Source organism: Bufo gargarizans, chromosome 11 (genome assembly GCF_014858855.1).
Source record: "Bufo gargarizans isolate SCDJY-AF-19 chromosome 11, ASM1485885v1, whole genome shotgun sequence".
Lineage (NCBI taxonomy): Eukaryota > Metazoa > Chordata > Amphibia > Anura > Bufonidae > Bufo > Bufo gargarizans.
Genome location: NC_058090.1, coordinates 99,207,424 through 99,227,086, shown reverse-complemented (window position 1 = coordinate 99,227,086; position 19,663 = coordinate 99,207,424). Strand labels below are relative to the sequence as shown.

Below are 19,663 nucleotides of genomic sequence, written 5' to 3'. Positions count from 1 at the left end.
AGGGCAGACAGGGCTCCTTTTGTTTTGTGGATTAATGAGAAGAATTAGACGGCAGCTATAGTGCAAGTGCCAGGAAAGTACAGGACGGTGGGGAATCACCTAAGGGGCAAACAATGACACCTTCTAAGTGTCTGGGGATGTGGTGACATCCAGACTGGTTACCAGTAGGTCACCCAGCTCTCCAGAGTCCTGCAGGCAGGGAGTTGTCACATACGAGACTTGCTGATCCGCAGTAGAGAGGAGTTACAGCTCTGGGAATGCCGGGGTTAATCTGCTGTCGATGTGTGCGGCTGCAGCTGGTGTGTACATAATGAGGGTTGTTGTTACTAGCTGTGTAATGTCCTCCACATGTCCTGCAGTATATGGTATGGGCGGCCTGTACACAGGAGGTTCTGGTCGGGGGCCGCTCAGCGCTATAGGGCCACACATTGGGGGGCAATGGCTGATGGGCCAGGAAACAACCAAATCTCTCCTTATTTACAAATGTGAGCGGATGATGAGGATTCACATCTGGACTTGTAGATAACGGAAACAGATGCATCGCACCACTCCCTGGAAATGGCCATAAAAGGGCCAGCGCTCCTAAACTACACAACCATCTGATGATATGCAGCCCAAATGTCCTACAACTGCCTCAGAGACCAGCCATTGGCCCCAGCAGCCAACCAGTGCCTACCTCATTATACTATAGGACAGGGCTAGACAATGCATTGCTCCCTGTAACCCGCCATCAGTCAAGTAGAGGGTCCCTGTAGCGTCGTTCAGTGACATGAATACAGTTACATCACATCTCCGGTGCGGAGACCCTCCATAAGCAGACACATCATACACAGTGCTGCAGCTCCTCTTGTAATACTCCTGACATTTGATGTACTGGCCCTTTAAATCCAGGTCTCGAGCAGTTCCACTTACATACAGTGACGGAGAGACATGAAGCAGGAGACAGAGACGATCATTGGTTTTATTTAACATCACCCCAAAAATTCCAGTGGGGGCGTTACTGGTGTACAGTGTAAAAAGAGACGACAGCAATAAATATATCTTACAGCGAGCGAGGAGGATGATGGGGGTACTTTGGTGTAGAAGCTGGTAATACTGCAGTAACATAAGGGATAACACCTCACTGCCACATCGTCACAACGCTGCAGCAGCTCTGCTATGCGGTGCCATTCCCCACATGGCACTGGCACAATAAGAGCCCGGTGCCACACCCATAACAATGAACTCCTCAATCATAAATAACATATAGAGACGACTATTGGACGTGCAGTAGTGGTTGGTAGAGGAGGGTGGGAGTTGTAGTGCGCGGCTGGCCTGCCCCTCATCTATCCCGCAGGAGACGGGTTACGTGGCTCTCACAAGGGATAATCTTACAGCATTGTGAAAGTGCACAAGGAGCGCCCTCTGCTGGCCACTGCAGAGAATACTGCACCACAGCGCTGAGCCTGCAGGGGGCAGCAGAGATCAGACCCTGCAGGCTGAACCCGGAGAAACAGACCGGGGGAGGGTCCTAATGACCCGTTAGAGCCAAGGGGACAGAGGCGACCACAGAGTATAACACCCGGCCAAGCAGCCTGGCATCAAGGAGGGCATCGTATAATTATAGCACTGCCATACGAACTCATGCCCAGGCCCCACCCCCTTGACAAGGCTCCTCCTCTCAGATCATAATTATTGTTTTACTCCTCACGGGCAAAAAAAGCAGAGCTGCAGGGTAAAGAATAGAGGAGGCACAGAGCACCGACCTGTAATAACCACAAGGTGGCGCCTGGACTCTACCTGACCACAGATGTGTCCGAACAGAGGACATTTAGAAAAATGAAGTAACACATACATAAAAAAGAAAAAATCCAGTGCATATGAGCGCCCCTTACTGGTGAGCGTCGTCATTACAGAATGAAAGCATGAGCGAGTAATCGTCCGTCAGGCCCGAAAACGTAGAAAATCCACTCCACAGCAGGAGGTCATAAAAGAAGTCACCAGTGCATTCTGCACACTGACCACAGGAGGGCAGCAGAGCACATGTAACAATGATCCGTAGTGCAGCTTCTGAACCCCAAGTGTGGAGAGCAGCGGCGCCGGTCAACAGAACCCAGGACACAACCTCAGATGTAGAGAAAGGGTACACTCCATCCAGAGAGACCTAGACGTCATAGTCAGGAAGGTAGGTGTACGCCGGACCCCCGGGAGATGGGGGGGTGTTACATGGGAAGAGCCAGCAGATCATATACCCTGCGGGAGAGAAAGGAATGAACCATTACATGGGACCAAGGAGGAATGGATAGGCGGCATTCTCAGAGATGTCACCGCTGATCTCTAGTGATGGATAGGCTCCATTCTCAGTGATGTCACTGCTGATCTCTAGTGATGGATAGGCTGCATTCTCAGTGATGTCACCGCTGATCTCTAGTGATGGATAAGCGGCATTCTCAGCGATGTCACCGCTGATCTCTAGTGATGGATAGGCTGCATTCTCAGCGATGTCACCGCTGATCTCTAGTGATGGATAGGCGGCATTCTCAGTGATGTCAGCGCTGATCTCTAGTGATGGATAAGCGGCATTCTCAGTGATGTCACCGCTGATCTCTAGTGATGGATAGGCTGCATTCTCAGTGATGTCACCGCTGATCTCTAGTGATGGATAGGCTGCATTCTCAGTGATGTCACTGCTGATCTCTAGTGATGGATAGGCTGCATTCTCAGTGATGTCACTGCTGATCTCTAGTGATGGATAGGCAGCATTCTCAGCGATGTCACCACTGATCTCTAGTGATGGATAGGCTCCATTCTCAGTGATGTCACTGCTGATCTCTAGTGATGGATAGGCTGCATTCTCAGTGATGTCACCGCTGATCTCTAGTGATGGATAAGCGGCATTCTCAGCGATGTCACCGCTGATCTCTAGTGATGGATAGGCTGCATTCTCAGCGATGTCACCGCTGATCTCTAGTGATGGATAGGCGGCATTCTCAGTGATGTCAGCGCTGATCTCTAGTGATGGATAAGCGGCATTCTCAGTGATGTCACTGCTGATCTCTGGTGAATGGATAGGCTGCATTCTCAGTGATGTCACCGCTGATCTCTAGTGATGGATAGGCGGCATTCTCAGCGATGTCACCGCTGATCTCTAGTGATGGATAAGCGGCATTCTCAGTGACGTCACTGCTGATCTCTAGTGATGGATAGGCGGCATTCTCAGCGATGTCACCGCTGATCTCTAGTGATGGATAGGCGGCATTCTCAGTGATGTCACCGCTGATCTCTGGTGAATGGATAGGCTGCATTCTCAGTGATGTCACCGCTGATCTCTAGTGATGGATAGGCGGCATTCTCAGAGATGTCACCGCTGATCTCTAGTGATGGATAGGCGGCATTCTCAGTGATGTCACCGCTGATCTCTACTGATGGATAGGCTGCATTCTCAGTGATGTCACCGCTGATCTCTAGTGAATGGATAAGCTCCATTCTCAGTGATGTCACCGCTGATCTCTAGTGAATGGATAGGCTGCATTCTCAGTGATGTCACCGCTGATCTCTAGTGAATGGATAAGCTCCATTCTCAGTGATGTCACCGCTGATCTCTAGTGAATGGATAGGCTGCATTCTCAGTGATGTCACTGCTGATCTCTAGAGGAATGGATAGGCTGCATTCTCAGTGATGTCACCGCTGATCTCTAGTGAATGGATAGGCTGCATTCTCAGTGATGTCACCGCTGATCTCTAGAGGAATGGATAGGCTGCATTCTCAGTGATGTCACCGCTGATCTCTAGTGAATGGATAAGCTCCATTATCAGTGATGTCACCGCTGTTCTCTAGTGATGGATAGGCTGCATTCTCAGTGATGTCACCGCTGATCTCTAGTGATGGATAGGCTGCATTCTCAGTGATGTCACCGCTGATATCTAGTGATGGATAGGCTCCATTCTCAGTGAGGTCACCGCTGATCTCTAGTGATGGATAGGCGGCATTCTCAGTGATGCCACCGCTGATCTCTAGTGACAGAATCTGGGTGATGTCACCTACCTCTGCCGAACACCTCCCTCAGCAGCGCCATCTTTGGTTTGCGGCTGTGCAGGACCTCTTTGTTTGCATCCTTCAGGAGTCGGTTCCTCAGCTGCTCGATGGGCGTCTCGTCTGTGATGATCGACACAATCTGCACAAACAACAACCCGGGTATGAAACACACTTGTGACAACAGCACGTTGTGATTGGAGGCAGCCGCAATAACACTGACCTGATCATAAAAGATCACCGTGACAAAGAGGCCGAACAGCAGGGACTCCACGAGGAGGAGGATGCAGTGGACTCTAAGGGGAGAAGATTTCATGTAAGATCTGCAGAACCGTGGACTACTGAGCCTCCCACCAGGAACTTACATCTGGACGTGGCTGTGAGCAGGGGCCGCCTTCTCTGCATCCTCCACTGATCCCTTCTTGGATGGCAGGAGCCAAGTGGCCAGCACTAAGCCCATAGCATAAAGACTAGTCAGCCCTGCAGAGAACGATCACACAATGAAGTCAGAACAGCGCCTCCTGCAGGAGAGGAACACTGACGAGTATGAGCTCTAACTACAGCGTTATATAGAGAGGAGCGCCACCTGCTGGACACCTAGTGTATAATACTATATCAGGACTAATGGGGGCAGCACCACCTGCTGGACACCGTGTAATACCACCACTAGTGTATAATACTACACCAGGACTAATGGGGGCAGCACCACCTGCTGGACATCGTGTAATACCTCCACTAGTGTATAATACTAGACCAGGACTAATGGGGGCAGCACCACCTGCTGGACACAAGGTGTAATACCATCACTAGTGTATAATACTAGACCAGGACTAATGGGGACAGCACCACCTGCTGGACATCGTGTAATACCATCACTAGTGTATAATACTAGACCAGGACTAATGGAGGCAGCACCACCTGCTGGACACATCGTGTAATACCATCACTAGTGTATAATACTAGACCAGGACTAATGGGGGCAGCACCACCTGCTGGACACATCGTGTAATACCATCACTAGTGTATAATACTAGACCAGGACTAATGGGGGCAGCACCACCTGCTGGACATCGTGTAATACCTCCACTAGTGTATAATACTAGACCAGGACTAATGGAGGCAGCACCACCTGCTGGACACATCGTGTAATACCGCCACTAGTGTATAATACTAGACCAGGACTAATGGGGTCAGCACCACCTGCTGGACACCGTGTAATACCACCACTAGTGCATGACACTAGACCAGGAGACTAATGGGGGCAGCACCACCTGCTGGACACATCATGTAATACCATCACTAGTGTATAATACTAGATCAGGACTAATGGGGGCAGCACCACCTGCTGGACACCTAGTGTATAATACTATATCAGGACTAATGGGGGCAGCACCACCTGCTGGACACCGTGTAATACCACCACTAGTGTATAATACTACACCAGGACTAATGGGGGCAGCACCACCTGCTGGACACATCGTGTAATACCACCACTAGTGCATGACACTAGACCAGGAGACTAATGGGGGCAGCACCACCTGCTGGACACATCGTGTAATACCACCACTAGTGCATGACACTAGACCAGGACTAATGGAGGCAGCACCACCTGCTGGACACAAGGTGTAATACCACCACTAGTGTATAATACTACACCAGGACTAATGGGGGCAGCACCACCTGCTGGACACATCGTGTAATACCTCCACTAGTGTATAATACTACACCAGGACTAATGGGGACAGCACCACCTGCTGGACACCGTGTAATACCACCACTAGTGTATAATACTACACCAGGACTAATGGGGGCAGCACCACCTGCTGGACACAAGGTGTAATACCTCCACTAGTGTATAATACTAGACCAGGACTAATGGGGGCAGCACCACCTGCTGGACACATCGTGTAATACCTCCACTAGTGTATAATACTACACCATGACTAATGGGGACAGCACCACCTGCTGGACACATCGTGTAATACCACCACTAGTGTATAATACTACACCAGGACTAATGGAGGCAGCACCACCTGCTGGACACCGTGTAATACCTCCACTAGTGTATAATACTACACCAGGACTAATGGGGGCAGCACCACCTGCTGGACACATCGTGTAATACCATCACTAGTGTATAACACTAGACCAGGACTAATGGGGGCAGCACCACCTGCAGGACACATCGTGTAATACCTCCACTAGTGCATGACACTAGACCAGGAGACTAATGGGAGCAGCACAACCTGCTGGACACATCGTGTAATACCTCCACTAGTGTATAATACTAGACCAGGACTAATGGGGGCAGCACCACCTGCTGGACACATCGTGTAATACCTCCACTAGTGTATAATACTAGACCAGGACTAATGGGGGCAGCACCACCTGCTGGACACATCGTGTAATACCATCACTAGTGTATAATACTAGACCAGGACTAATGGAGGCAGCACCACCTGCTGGACACCTAGTGTATAATATTAGACCAGGACTAATGGGGGCAGCACCACCTGCTGGACACATCGTGTAATACCATCACTAGTGTATAATACTAGACCAGGACTAATGGAGGCAGCACCACCTGCTGGACACATCGTGTAATACCACCACTAGTGTATAATACTAGACCAGGACTAATGGAGGCAGCACCACCTGCCGGACACAACGGGTAATACCTCCACTAGTGTATAATACTAGACCAGGACTAATAGGGGCAGCACCACCTGCTGGACACATCGTGTAATACCTCCACTAGTGTATGACACTAGACCAGGACTAATGGGGGCAGCACCACCTGCTGGACACATCGTGTAATACCTCCACTAGTGTATAATACTACACCAGGACTAATGGGGGCAGCACCACCTGCTGGACACATCGTGTAATACCATCACTAGTGTATAATACTAGACCAGGACTAATGGGGGCAGCACCACCTGCTGGACACATCGTGTAATACCTCCACTAGTGTATGACACTAGACCAGGACTAATGGGGGCAGCACCACCTGCTGGACACAAGGTGTAATACCACCACTAGTGTATAATACTAGACCAGGACTAATGGGGGCAGCACCACCTGCTGGACACATCGTGTAATACCACTACTAGTGTATAATACTAGACCAGGACTAATGGGGGCAGCACCACCTGCTGGACACATCGTGTAATACCTCCACTAGTGTATAATACTAGACCAGGACTAATGGAGGCAGCACCACCTGCTGGACACAAGGTGTAATACCACCACTAGTGTATAATACTAGACCAGGAGACTAATGGAGGCAGCACCACCTGCTGGACACAAGGTGTAATACCACCACTAGTGTATAATACTAGACCAGGACTAATGGGGGCAGCACCACCTGCTGGACACATCGTGTAATACCACCACTAGTGTATAATACTAGACCAGGACTAATGGGGGCAGCACCACCTGCTGGACACATCGTGTAATACCATCACTAGTGTATAATACTAGACCAGGACTAATGGAGGCAGCACCACCTGCAGGCGGCACCGGTTGCGCATCCCTCAGTATATAAGGATAGTAATAATGGCGGCTTCACTGCGGGGGAGGGGGTCATACCTGTGTAAAACAGGAACTGGATAAAATATTTCTGGTTTAATTCCCCGACACAGTTATTTATCCTAAAAAAATTATAAAAGATGATAAGAAAAGAGGAGCTGAATAACATTCCCTAACAAGCAGTGCGGGGGGCGCACCAGGGGCAGTGGTGGTCCATCCTCCGCACACAGCGGTGACAGATGCGGCAGTGGTGAGCCCGCGGGGGGCGGTAGGTCTCGCAGCGGTTGCACACGGTCCAGTCCTCGTTACCCTGCTGAGAGAGGGGACTGGTCATCACACGGCTATCCTCAGGGGTCAGAGTTACCACCCCCGTTCTCATACTCACCCGGTCACTTTTGCGCGGCGTGCTGGAGCGCAAGTCTGAAAAGTCAATGGCGGTTTCCGGTAAAGGGACCATTCCTGGAAGATTAAAGTATGCACAGCGTTATTAGTGCTCTCCGCCCGGTGGGGCGCGGGCGTTACCTGGCTCTGACCACAGCCGAGGGGCGCGGGCGATACCTGGGTCTGACCACAGCCGAGGGGCGCGGGCGTTACCTGGGTCTGACCACAGCCGAGGGGCGCGGGCGTTACCTGGGTCTGACCACAGCCGAGGGGCGCGGGCGTTACCTGGGTCTGACCACAGCCGAGGGGCGCGGGCGTTACCTGGGTCTGACCACAGCCGAGGGGCGCGGGCGTTACCTGGGTCTGACCACAGCCGAGGGGCGCGGGCGTTACCTGGGTCTGACCACAGCCGAGGGGCGCGGGCGTTACCTGGGTCTGACCACAGCCGAGGGGCGCGGGCGTTACCTGGGTCTGACCACAGCCGAGGGGCGCGGGCGTTACCTGGGTCTGACCACAGCCGAGGGGCGCGGGCGTTACCTGGGTCTGACCACAGCCGAGGGGCGCGGGCGTTACCTGGGTCTGACCACAGCCGAGGGGCGCGGGCGTTACCTGGGTCTGACCACAGCCGAGGGGCGCGGGCGTTACCTGGGTCTGACCACAGCCGAGGGGCGCGGGCGTTACCTGGGTCTGACCACAGCCGAGGGGCGCGGGCGTTACCTGGGTCTGACCACAGCCGAGGGGCGCGGGCGTTACCTGGGTCTGACCACAGCCGAGGGGCGCGGGCGTTACCTGGGTCTGACCACAGCCGAGGGGCGCGGGCGTTACCTGGGTCTGACCACAGCCGAGGGGCGCGGGCGTTACCTGGGTCTGACCACAGCCGAGGGGCGCGGGCGTTACCTGGGTCTGACCACAGCCGAGGGGCGCGGGCGTTACCTGGGTCTGACCACAGCCGAGGGGCGCGGGCGTTACCTGGGTCTGACCACAGCCGAGGGGCGCGGGCGTTACCTGGGTCTGACCACAGCCGAGGGGCGCGGGCGTTACCTGGGTCTGACCACAGCCGAGGGGCGCGGGCGTTACCTGGGTCTGACCACAGCCGAGGGGCGCGGGCGTTACCTGGGTCTGACCACAGCCGAGGGGCGCGGGCGTTACCTGGGTCTGACCACAGCCGAGGGGCGCGGGCGTTACCTGGGTCTGACCACAGCCGAGGGGCGCGGGCGTTACCTGGGTCTGACCACAGCCGAGGGGCGCGGGCGTTACCTGGGTCTGACCACAGCCGAGGGGCGCGGGCGTTACCTGGGTCTGACCACAGCCGAGGGGCGCGGGCGTTACCTGGGTCTGACCACAGCCGAGGGGCGCGGGCGTTACCTGGGTCTGACCACAGCCGAGGGGCGCGGGCGTTACCTGGGTCTGACCACAGCCGAGGGGCGCGGGCGTTACCTGGGTCTGACCACAGCCGAGGGGCGCGGGCGTTACCTGGGTCTGACCACAGCCGAGGGGCGCGGGCGTTACCTGGGTCTGACCACAGCCGAGGGGCGCGGGCGTTACCTGGGTCTGACCACAGCCGAGGGGCGCGGGCGTTACCTGGGTCTGACCACAGCCGAGGGGCGCGGGCGTTACCTGGGTCTGACCACAGCCGAGGGGCGCGGGCGTTACCTGGGTCTGACCACAGCCGAGGGGCGCGGGCGTTACCTGGGTCTGACCACAGCCGAGGGGCGCGGGCGTTACCTGGGTCTGACCACAGCCGAGGGGCGCGGGCGTTACCTGGGTCTGACCACAGCCGAGGGGCGCGGGCGTTACCTGGGTCTGACCACAGCCGAGGGGCGCGGGCGTTACCTGGGTCTGACCACAGCCGAGGGGCGCGGGCGTTACCTGGGTCTGACCACAGCCGAGGGGCGCGGGCGTTACCTGGGTCTGACCACAGCCGAGGGGCGCGGGCGTTACCTGGGTCTGACCACAGCCGAGGGGCGCGGGCGTTACCTGGGTCTGACCACAGCCGAGGGGCGCGGGCGTTACCTGGGTCTGACCACAGCCGAGGGGCGCGGGCGTTACCTGGGTCTGACCACAGTGGAGGGGTGCGGGCACCCTCGGCCCGACCACAGTGGAGAGGCGCGGGCGTTACCTGGGTCTGACCACAGCGGAGGGGCGCGGGCGTTACCTGGGTCTGAGAAGACGGCGCGGGTGTGACAGGCCAGCATAATGAAGACCACCAGATTGAAGCCGACCGCGTGGAGCGGACACCAAATGCTGTGGAGAGATAAAGGACAGAATATGCGGTGAGAGGACACGCCCTCCCTAATGTCTATATGACCCTCCCGTTATCTCCCAGCGTCCTGATGACCCCCAACTATCTACACCCCCAAGAATCCCCCCCCCCCTACATTAACCCCTTGTGCCCCCCTCACGTCCCCTGCGGTACTTGCTGCCCCCATTCTCATGAAGTGCCTGACCACTGGGCCCCCAGCAATGACCAGATCAGGGGTCCCGGGCCCCCATATGAATGAAGCACAGAGGGGGCAGCGCTCACCTGTTAATCCCACAGAGCTCAGGTGGGGGCCCTGACAACAGAGACCCCCTCTGACTACCACACCCTTGGGATACCTCATCATAACCCTCACACGCCTGGATGCATAACCCCCATCCTCCCCGCACCTGCCGGAGAAGCTGTGGAGCAGGATGTGCCGCAGGACGACGTAGTCGGCGTAGCCCAGGCTCAGGTAGGTGAGCAGGATACACAGGAGCCCGCAGGGGTCCCGCACACAGCCCGCCATAGCCAGCGCGGAGACACTTCCGGGTGCCAAGCTCCGCCCCGCCGGCCTCTGCTCCAATCACGAGCCGCAGGGAGCGCTGCGCGCCCAGGTGATTGACAGGAGCGACCAGCTGTTACCGAGGAGCGGCGTACTTCCGGTGTGTGTGGTCGCTATGGAGACCGTGAAGCCGTCTGAGGCGCGTCATTTCTGGGGTTGGTTTATAGCCGGTGTTCTGACAGAAATCCTTGCGCCATATTCGGGTCCTGCGTCGTTTTTTGGCGCACGAGCAGCAGTGTTGGGGTCTGCGGGTGTCTCTGAGGAGAATTTGGCGGGAATGAGGCGTTCCCGCCGCTGCACGTAACAACCAATCAGATTCATGCTTCCAGTTCCAGTAGCTGAGAGCTTGGCTGTGATTGGTTGCTGGGCAGTCGCGCGGTTGCTGAGGAGCAAGGGCGGTTAGAACCGCTGCTGTCACATTCAGTTCGCACTGCTGAGGGCCCCCCTTCCAGGAGCCCCTCCATTCTAGTGGACCCCCACAGTGGAGGCTCAGGCACAGGTATCCATATTGTTTCAAACCAGTTTTTCAATATCCATGAAGTTGAAACAGAAATGGCCGCTGCTTAGTTTTAGGTAAATTTCAGTTTCCAGTGCACTGACAGGAAAAGGGTGCACCAAATTTAAGAAGTGTGTGTGTGTTAGAGACTCTGGTTTAGAGAGGTTCTCCCAAATCTGTACCTCAAATGGCTCCTTCGGCTAAGCCTTCCATTACTTTGTCGACTCCGCCATCTTACATGGGTCATGTGACCACCAACTGGCGGCAGGTTCCGCCCCCGAGGGGATCTTATTCCTGTTCAGCTGCGTGATGTACCATGTTTATACCAGGGACATATATATATATATACAAAGAGTTATCCTGCTGGTGAGCGCTAACACTCGCCCATCTCTGGCAGTCCCACACAGCTGCATATGTCACCCCAGCGCCATTCAAACCGGGGGCCCCTGTTCTCGTGATTGGCCGGGGCCCCGCTGCCGACCCATGTACTCTCTCTGCTCCTCGTCCACATGCCTATAGAGTCAAATAGACATTTGTCCTTAAAGGGGCTGTTCATCCTTTCAGTGATGGCCGATCCTTAGGATCACCAGCTGATCGGCAGGGTCCAGGGCATGTCTCTGTGGGCAGAGATTAAGGCATTCCCAAACTTTTGGGGATAAAAAAAATGGGAATAAAACATTTTTCGCTATTGTTTTTCAATGCATTCCCTATGAGGTAATAATGTCTTGTTAAAGGGGTATTCCCGAATTTACAAATTGACGGCTTATCCTCAGGATAGGTCTAAATCCCGGGACCCCCGCCGATCAGCCGTCCGAGGAGGCTGCAAAGTGGCGGTTGAAGACTTAAACTGAGCGCGTGCGACCACCTCAGTGAGGTGGACAAGGCATAAAGAAGAGGACAAACAGCAGGTGGCGCTATACAGATGCATTTTATTGAATAGCTCAGTAGCTATACTTAATTTGTAATTACTTGCAGTTTTAAAACTATTCAGCCCCACGCCCGACCTGCTGTCAATCATTTTCTTGGCACCCCCCCTGTAAGGGATGACTTACCATTGCAGCCTATAGGACATTCTATACGTTCCTATAGCCTGGCATACTTCCTGAGGGCTCATGCCCATGAGTGTGTGTGCCCGTGCCCGTATCATGCCCCGTGTGCGCTCCATATCATTGACTTGAATGGGTCCGCAATCCTCGCGGAGCGGAGGCACGGAACTGGAGCACTACGAGGCGCTTCCAAGGGATTTTGTTCCGTGCCTCTGTCCTATTTTCTGGAATCCAGATTTGCTGACCCTCCCCCACCCGTGTACAATGTGATAAAGCCTCTTCCCATTGGAATTAACCTAAATGTAACCTTCATGTTTATAGGGTCTGCCGGAGCCATCGGAGGGGAGTGTAATCTCTGACATTATGGGGTCACACGGAACTGAAAGTGAAAGTAACTCCTAGACGGTGCTCCCTTCCTCGGCACTTGTTCCCCGGAGATCATTGATTTCTACACTTTGCAGAACTTTCCGGTAAGACGTTCATCCCTCGTGTATACTGTATATGTGTCATTAGTCTTATGGCGGAGGGTGGGTTACACTGGTCAGTCAGGTGAGGGGGCTCAGACTCCCAGGCACTTCCACTTGTGGGCCACGTGCAGAGCGTTACCCTTACCTGCCACGGAGAGAGATCACATCATGAAGAGACGGCAGGAGAAGAAGCGGAGGTGACATGACGGTACAGCGACCGCCTACTGACTGGTCACAGTGTGAACCCGACTGACAACACTGCTATTGTATTTAACCATGTCATGGCCAAGCTGTGTTTTCCCATTTGACGAGCAGCATTAAAATGTGGCCATTGTTGTCCAGAAGTAAAAAGAGCCCAAGGGAGCCCCCCGCCTCACCTCCTTCAGGTGCTGATGTCACAGATCGCCAGTTCGCAATCCCCCGTTGACTCTTTTAACCTCATTTGTGCATTGGCTAAAAGTCGTTTTTCTGGGACTTAGTTGGGAAACCGATCCACTGATGGCGCTAATAGTCATGGGTAGACGCTAGGTGACGGATGGCTCCACTGATCCTCTGTCTCCACTGATCCTCTGCTTCCACTGATCCTTTGCCTCCACTGATCCTCTGCCTCCACTGATCCTCTGCTTCCACAGATCCTCTGCCTCCACTGATCCTCTGCCTCCACTGATCCTCTGCCTCCACTGATCCTCTGCTTCCACTGATCCTCTGCCTCCACTGATCCTCTGCTTCCACTGATCCTCTGCCTCCACTGATCCTCTGCCTCCACTGATCCTCTGCCTCCACTGATCCTCTGCTTCCACTGATCCTCTGCCTCCACTGATCCTCTGCCTCCACTGATCCTCTGCCTCCACTGATCCTCTGCTTCCACTGATCCTCTGCCTCCACTGATCCTCTGCCTCCACTGATCCTCTGCCTCCACTGATCCTCTGCCTCCACTGATCCTCTGCTTCCACTGATCCTCTGCCTCCACTGATCCTCTGCTTCCACTGATCCTCTGCCTCCACTGATCCTCTGCTTCCACTGATCCTCTGCCTCCACTGATCCTCTGCCTCCACTGATCCTCTGCCTCCACTGATCCTCTGCTTCCACTGATCCTCTGCCTCCACTGATCCTCTGCCTCCACTGATCCTCTGCTTCCACTGATCCTCTGCCTCCACTGATCCTCTGCTTCCACTGATCCTCTGCCTCCACTGATCCTCTGCCTCCACTGATCCTCTGCCTCCACTGATCCTCTGCTTCCACTGATCCTCTGCCTCCACTGATCCTCTGCTTCCACTGATCCTCTGCCTCCACTGATCCTCTGCTTCCACTGATCCTCTGCCTCCACTGATCCTCTGCTTCCACTGATCCTCTGCCTCCACTGATCCTCTGCCTCCACTGACTTTCTGCCTCCACTGATCCTCTGCCTCCACTGATCCTCTGCTTCCACTGATCCTCTGCCTCCACTGATCCTCTGCTTCCACTGATCCTCTGCCTCCACTGACTTTCTGCCTTCACTGATCCTCTGCTTCCACTGATCCTCTGCCTCCATTAATCCTCTGCCTCCACTGATCCTCTGCCTGGGTCCTGCTTCTTAAATGGGTTATCTAGCCTTCAATTCCAGCCGAATTACCCCGGAGATCAGCATTTTTGCATTGATGTAGTTAAAAATAATGTGCATTACCCCAGGTTTTTTCCTCATTTGTGGGATAACACAACCTCTCCAATACAAAATACAGAAGTAATTGCTTTCTGCTTTTCCCCATAATAAAATATATAAAAGAAACACTAAGGGTCCATTCACACGTCCGCAGAATGGGTCCGCATCCGTTCCGCAAATTGCGGAACGGGTGCGGACTTATTTATTCTCTAAGGGGCAGGAATGGATGCGGACAGCCCACAGTGTGCTGTCAGCATCCGCATTTCCGGAGTGCGCCCCCGATCTTCCGGTCCACGGCTCCGGAAAAAAATAGAAACATGTCCTATTCTTGTCTATGTGGGTGCCTGCCGGGTGTGTTGCGGACGTGTGAATGGACCCTAAGGAGGAGATTTACAATCTCCCCCTGCCACTATTTTGGCCTAAAAAGTTGCAAACATTGAGCCAGATTTATCATTGGCTAAAGTCAAATTTATGGTGTGAAAAAGTCGCCAATTTTTGAGACTTTTTCTGGCTCCGCGCTATGCTCACCCGTTTTTTGAAAGTGGGCGTGTTTTCTTATGTAAATCAATCTCTAGACAGATTTACTATTGCAACAATTTAAAAAAGTCGCACAAAATGGCGCAATTTCACTCCAGTAAGGACCATGCTTAAGTTGGGAACGTTATATGTATATGTGGTATCTCTGTAATCGTACTGGCTGGGAGAATTAAGGGAACAGGTCAGTTTTATCTCATAGGGAACAGTGTAAAAATAAAACCCATAACACTGTAGTGGAATTGCGTTGTTTTTTTTACAGCTTCTCATTTTGTGCAAAAGTAAATGGAGCCATTAGAAAATACAAACAAGTCTTCATATGGCTATGTAACGGGACAAAATATGGCTATAGGAAGACAGGGACTGAAAAACAAAAACGCAAAAAATATAATAAATCACAGGGTCCTGAAGGGGTTAATGCAATTTTATATAACCACTGGTCACTTTTCTCAGCTCCCCCTCAGTTATCACTGAAATCTATGCAATGTATTAGTTCATAGCCAGCTATCAAACATGAGGGACGAACACAGATCTCATAGGGCCACATAGCAAAACTTAGCAGGGGCCCCCCTGCCCAGTCCGCGTTCATCACTCTCTCTCCAGTAATGCAGAACGCAAAGCACAATGCCCCAGATTTCTGATGAATGTCAATTCTTTTTTAAACATTTTTTTTATTAAGTGGACAAAATCTGCATTAAAACATTTTAATACACAAAAAAAAGTCACCCTGTTCTATGTCAGCAAAGTGGAGCAGGTGCTTCATAAATGTGGAGCTCACTCTGAGCGGCAGATTTCTCAGTGTATCTAGTATGAATACATTGATAAATCCGCTGCCTTCTAAGAGGCTCTATGGATGTATAATACTGAATAGAGGGACACCAAAGTCGCGGCCACTAGGGGTCTCACTTCTACATAATTTGCAGTCCACTGCCTGTTGTCAGGCAAGATCCATCCCTGGTAAGAGAGACACAGAAGACGGTTCACAGGAAATGAGCCTGATAAAAGAACTGCTTGTACAATGCTTCCGAAGATCACCGAAGCTTCCTGTGTGTCTGTAAGTGTGATCTCCCCCTCCTTATCTGTTCTGTGAGCTCCGGAGCTGAAAACTAACATAGTGGGAAGTAAGGGAAAGACGTCTCAGAAGTACAGTGCCGGCAGATTTCACAGGAGGAAGAGGCCCCCTGCTTATGAATGAAATGCATCTAGCTGTGCAGCTGAAACAGGGGATAATACGGCTGAAAAAGACTTTAGAGAAAACTAAAGACACCTGTTACTTCACAGTTATGATTCTACAATGAAACACAGCCATCATGCTTTAAGATCATCATAAAAGAAAGCCCATACTAAATAGTAAAGACCTGCTTATAAGGCCAGCAAACACCTGCGGTTCTGTTACATTAATGGCCTCTGGTTTGTATGAAAAATTTTACTTGCTCATTTTACGTTTCTATGTACCGAACACTGGATTCGCATCTGACTGTAGAATTTCAGGCTAAATGTTTAAAAAAAATGTGGAAGGGAGTTTGTACATGCGACCTGTCATGGGTATTGGTTTTTATATACGAAGAGGAGAATCCCGATATCAGATGGTCTTGTCATTACACTTAAGAACTGCTGTCGGTATGACGGGGGAAAGTTAGAGAGCGAGGTCCCAGCTGGCCAGCTACAGAGCGAGGCCCATGATTTTGCGGTCAGTATAATTTTTTGGGATATTATATTGATAAGCAAAGCACATTAGAGCTGAAATGATACCACGGTCCAATCCAGTGGCCACCAACTCAAGATTAGCTGCTATGTCGTGTCATCTGAAATATCCCAAGAGGTCAGGTGAGCCTATTTGGACCAAAAAAAGGTGTTTGGACCATGATGGCGACTCCAAGCAAGAATACATTCTGTGTAATAAACTGAAAGCAAGGGGTTATCCTGAAAACACCCTAAAAAGAGCTACTACGAGCGTTAATAGATCCAGCCTCCTGGGCGAAAGAACTGAATGAGTTAGAGGCGATCTGAGCAGGAGAGATGCACAAATGCCGACGTCTACCACGACATCCAGTCGGCAATGTGTACAGATGTTATGCCAAGACAAGGAGTTCCAAAACGTGATAGCTCTAGGTGTGAGATGTCCTTCTAGACGCCCCCCAACTGCAGCTTCTGTTTTGTCTCCTTTATATGTAGGTTCCAATTCTTCAAAACCCACATGGTCAACGCGAGAATTGTATGAGCAGGACCACTGTAAATGTAAAAGCTGTAACTATGTCCATGGGTCTGACATGGGGTCACAGGACGTATCAGATAGAACAGGGTTCCTCAACTCCGCTCCTCCGGACCCACCTACCAGTCATGTTTTCAGGAATTCCTTAGTATTGAGCAGGTGATATAATTAGTGTCCGCGCATCAGGACTTACCACAGGTATTCATTCTGTGGGATGTTACCAAATCCTGACCGGTAGGTGGGTCCTGAGGACCAGAGTTGAGAGACCCTGAGATAGAAGGATCTATGGTGTCTGTGATTTATCACGTCGTTGTAAAATGCAGTACAGGGGATGCTCGTCAGGATCTCCAAAAACTGGGATCAGAAGAAGTTTGTCGGATGTGGTAAATCCAGAGACAACCAAAGCCTCTACCGTCTCATGACATTTTCTGGAGGACCACGGTGGCGATTTACGTGTTTCTAGAAAGTTTACAAACCTCCCAGGGTTCTTCTAAACCATGAAACTTATTGGATATTTACACTTGAAACCAGAATGCTACGGGGGTTGAATATTAGACCGGGGGTGATATTAGGGTTTCCATGTGTTATACTCTATAACGTCTCCATAGCTGCTTTCTGGATCGTTAATGGTTGTTTTTAAACATGTGACCTTTAGATTTTTATAAGAAGTACAATGTGGGTCTGATCAGGTGTCAGATATTAAGGACCTTATCTGAAACTTGTCAGCATGTCCTGTTTGCATGCTTCTATGGGTATATGTACACAATGCGTATTACACACCTGCAAAAAATACACATAAACCACCATCTAAGTAGATGAGAATTTCAAAATGTCATGTACACAGTTGAAAAATTGGCCTGCTTTGCCGATGTTGAAATACACACAATCTCGCAACATCCGTGTGAAACCTTGACCGTCTGCAATTCACAAGACACACATAGACACCTACAGGCTAGACATCTCATGGTACAGTATCAAGAAACCATGACTTGTTTGAATAAGCTGCCCTTCTCACCCCACACACCTCGGCTTATGTTGAGGAAATGGAAGGACACATCTGTATGTTATTGCAAATGCAGATAGGATGGGCACCTATTTAGTGCCAATCAATCTCAATGGCAGGAGCTGAGCTGTTTTGTAATTTACGTAACCTCAGTACCTCTCAAAGATAGCACAAGAAACAGGCGCATAGTCAGACCAGTCTATTTCTGGATGTTGCAATCCCTTTTCTCACCACTGGAGGGCGATAACAGCTTGCCTTTCTAGCTCCAGAATATACGGTACCTGTACATGAGGAATTCCAAGGATTTCATAGGACACAGTGAATTGTCTAGGACCAGGTCTGTCCTCCGGATAGATCATCAATATCAGATCCGTGGGGGTACAACTTTCAATACCCCTGCAGATCAGCTTGTTCAAGAGGTCGTAGAGCTGTGATACATGGCGACTTTTTATAGTTTTGCAGCTCAATCCCATTCACCGATGGATGTGACCTCAGCCTGAGGAAGAGGAGGCATCGCTCATCCAAGCAGCACAGCCAGGAGTGGGACTCCCACCGATCTGATCCTGAAGGCCTATCCTGGGGAATCAGTATTAAAGTCCCAGAAACAGTCTTTTAAGGGTTGTGACCAGTTCCTTCCTTCTTGAGAATAGCGTAGGAGGCTGTCACATTAATTCAGGGTACATTTGTCTCCTGCCCTGTTTGCTTATTGACTTTATATCAGTTTTAGAGGAGACGTTACAGAACACAATGTTTGCTCAGTAAGGTTTCCCAACAGCTTGGAATCTGCAAATACCTGGAGCTTATCTGATGGCAGGAGAAATCCACACCCCAAATGCCTCGTTCCACAACGCAGAAAAAAGACCGCCGGCTGCACCGCCACTCAGCAAACCGTAGAAAAAAGGCACAATATTCATACGGGAGAGACCACGGGGACTAAAAGAAGCCTTCATCGTTGTTATGTGGGGGGCTGTGTTCTCCTGTGGAGAGGGGAACCAGGATCTACACTTCTGGTGATCAGTAGACTAGCCTCATGCCCTTCAAGATGGCCGACTATAGTTGCAACTTCCTGTCCTCAGTTATGGCATGAGGAGCAGCTCTTGAGCCTGGACTGCAGCTATAATAAGTGAAATATTGTGCAGACTGAGTTCATTGGAAGTATTCAGAGGCTATAAGTCACCCGCTGTGTGTTTCCTCCAGATGGCGGTGAATTTTCGGGGAGGATCATGACACTTTACACCGAACTCCTCACTGAATAATGTCTCCTGGCAGCTCGTACCTGGCACCAACCGCCATTACAGCCCTCACTGAGGTTGTCGTACAGCTTTACCTGCCAAATCTCTATTGTTAGTCGTGCCACTAGTCAGAAGCAGCATACCTCACTGAATGATGGGAAAGGTGGGTGACTACCAGTATGCTGACCATGACGGCTCTGCTGTCACCCCACGGTCACACAATCTGCCTCACAGGCCCGACGCTATAAAAAGGCTGACCAAGCGGCCGCCTGAGGGCACAGAGACAAGGGGGGGAAAATTATAATT

The 19,663-nt window shown here is 51.8% G+C and overlaps 1 protein-coding gene across 2 annotated transcripts; it reads right to left on the bottom strand.

Moving 5' to 3' along the window:
• Positions 1–943: 943 nt before the first annotated feature.
• On the bottom strand, positions 944–10,808 carry LOC122921869 (palmitoyltransferase ZDHHC3-like). 2 transcript variants are annotated; one of them, XM_044272159.1, is made up of 9 exons: positions 10,574–10,808; positions 10,080–10,168; positions 7,929–8,002; positions 7,741–7,856; positions 7,604–7,665; positions 4,378–4,492; positions 4,236–4,308; positions 4,025–4,154; positions 944–2,232 (listed from the first exon to the last, which is right to left on the bottom strand). In XM_044272159.1, exons 1-9 carry the CDS (start codon positions 10,690–10,692, stop codon positions 2,144–2,146), a joined length of 867 nt encoding a protein of 288 aa, XP_044128094.1. In that variant the 5' UTR covers positions 10,693–10,808; the 3' UTR covers positions 944–2,143. The 2 variants fall into 2 exon arrangements, with proteins under 2 accessions (XP_044128094.1, XP_044128095.1); XM_044272160.1 differs by having other exon boundaries at positions 7,741–7,853.
• Positions 10,809–19,663: the final 8,855 nt, after the last annotated feature.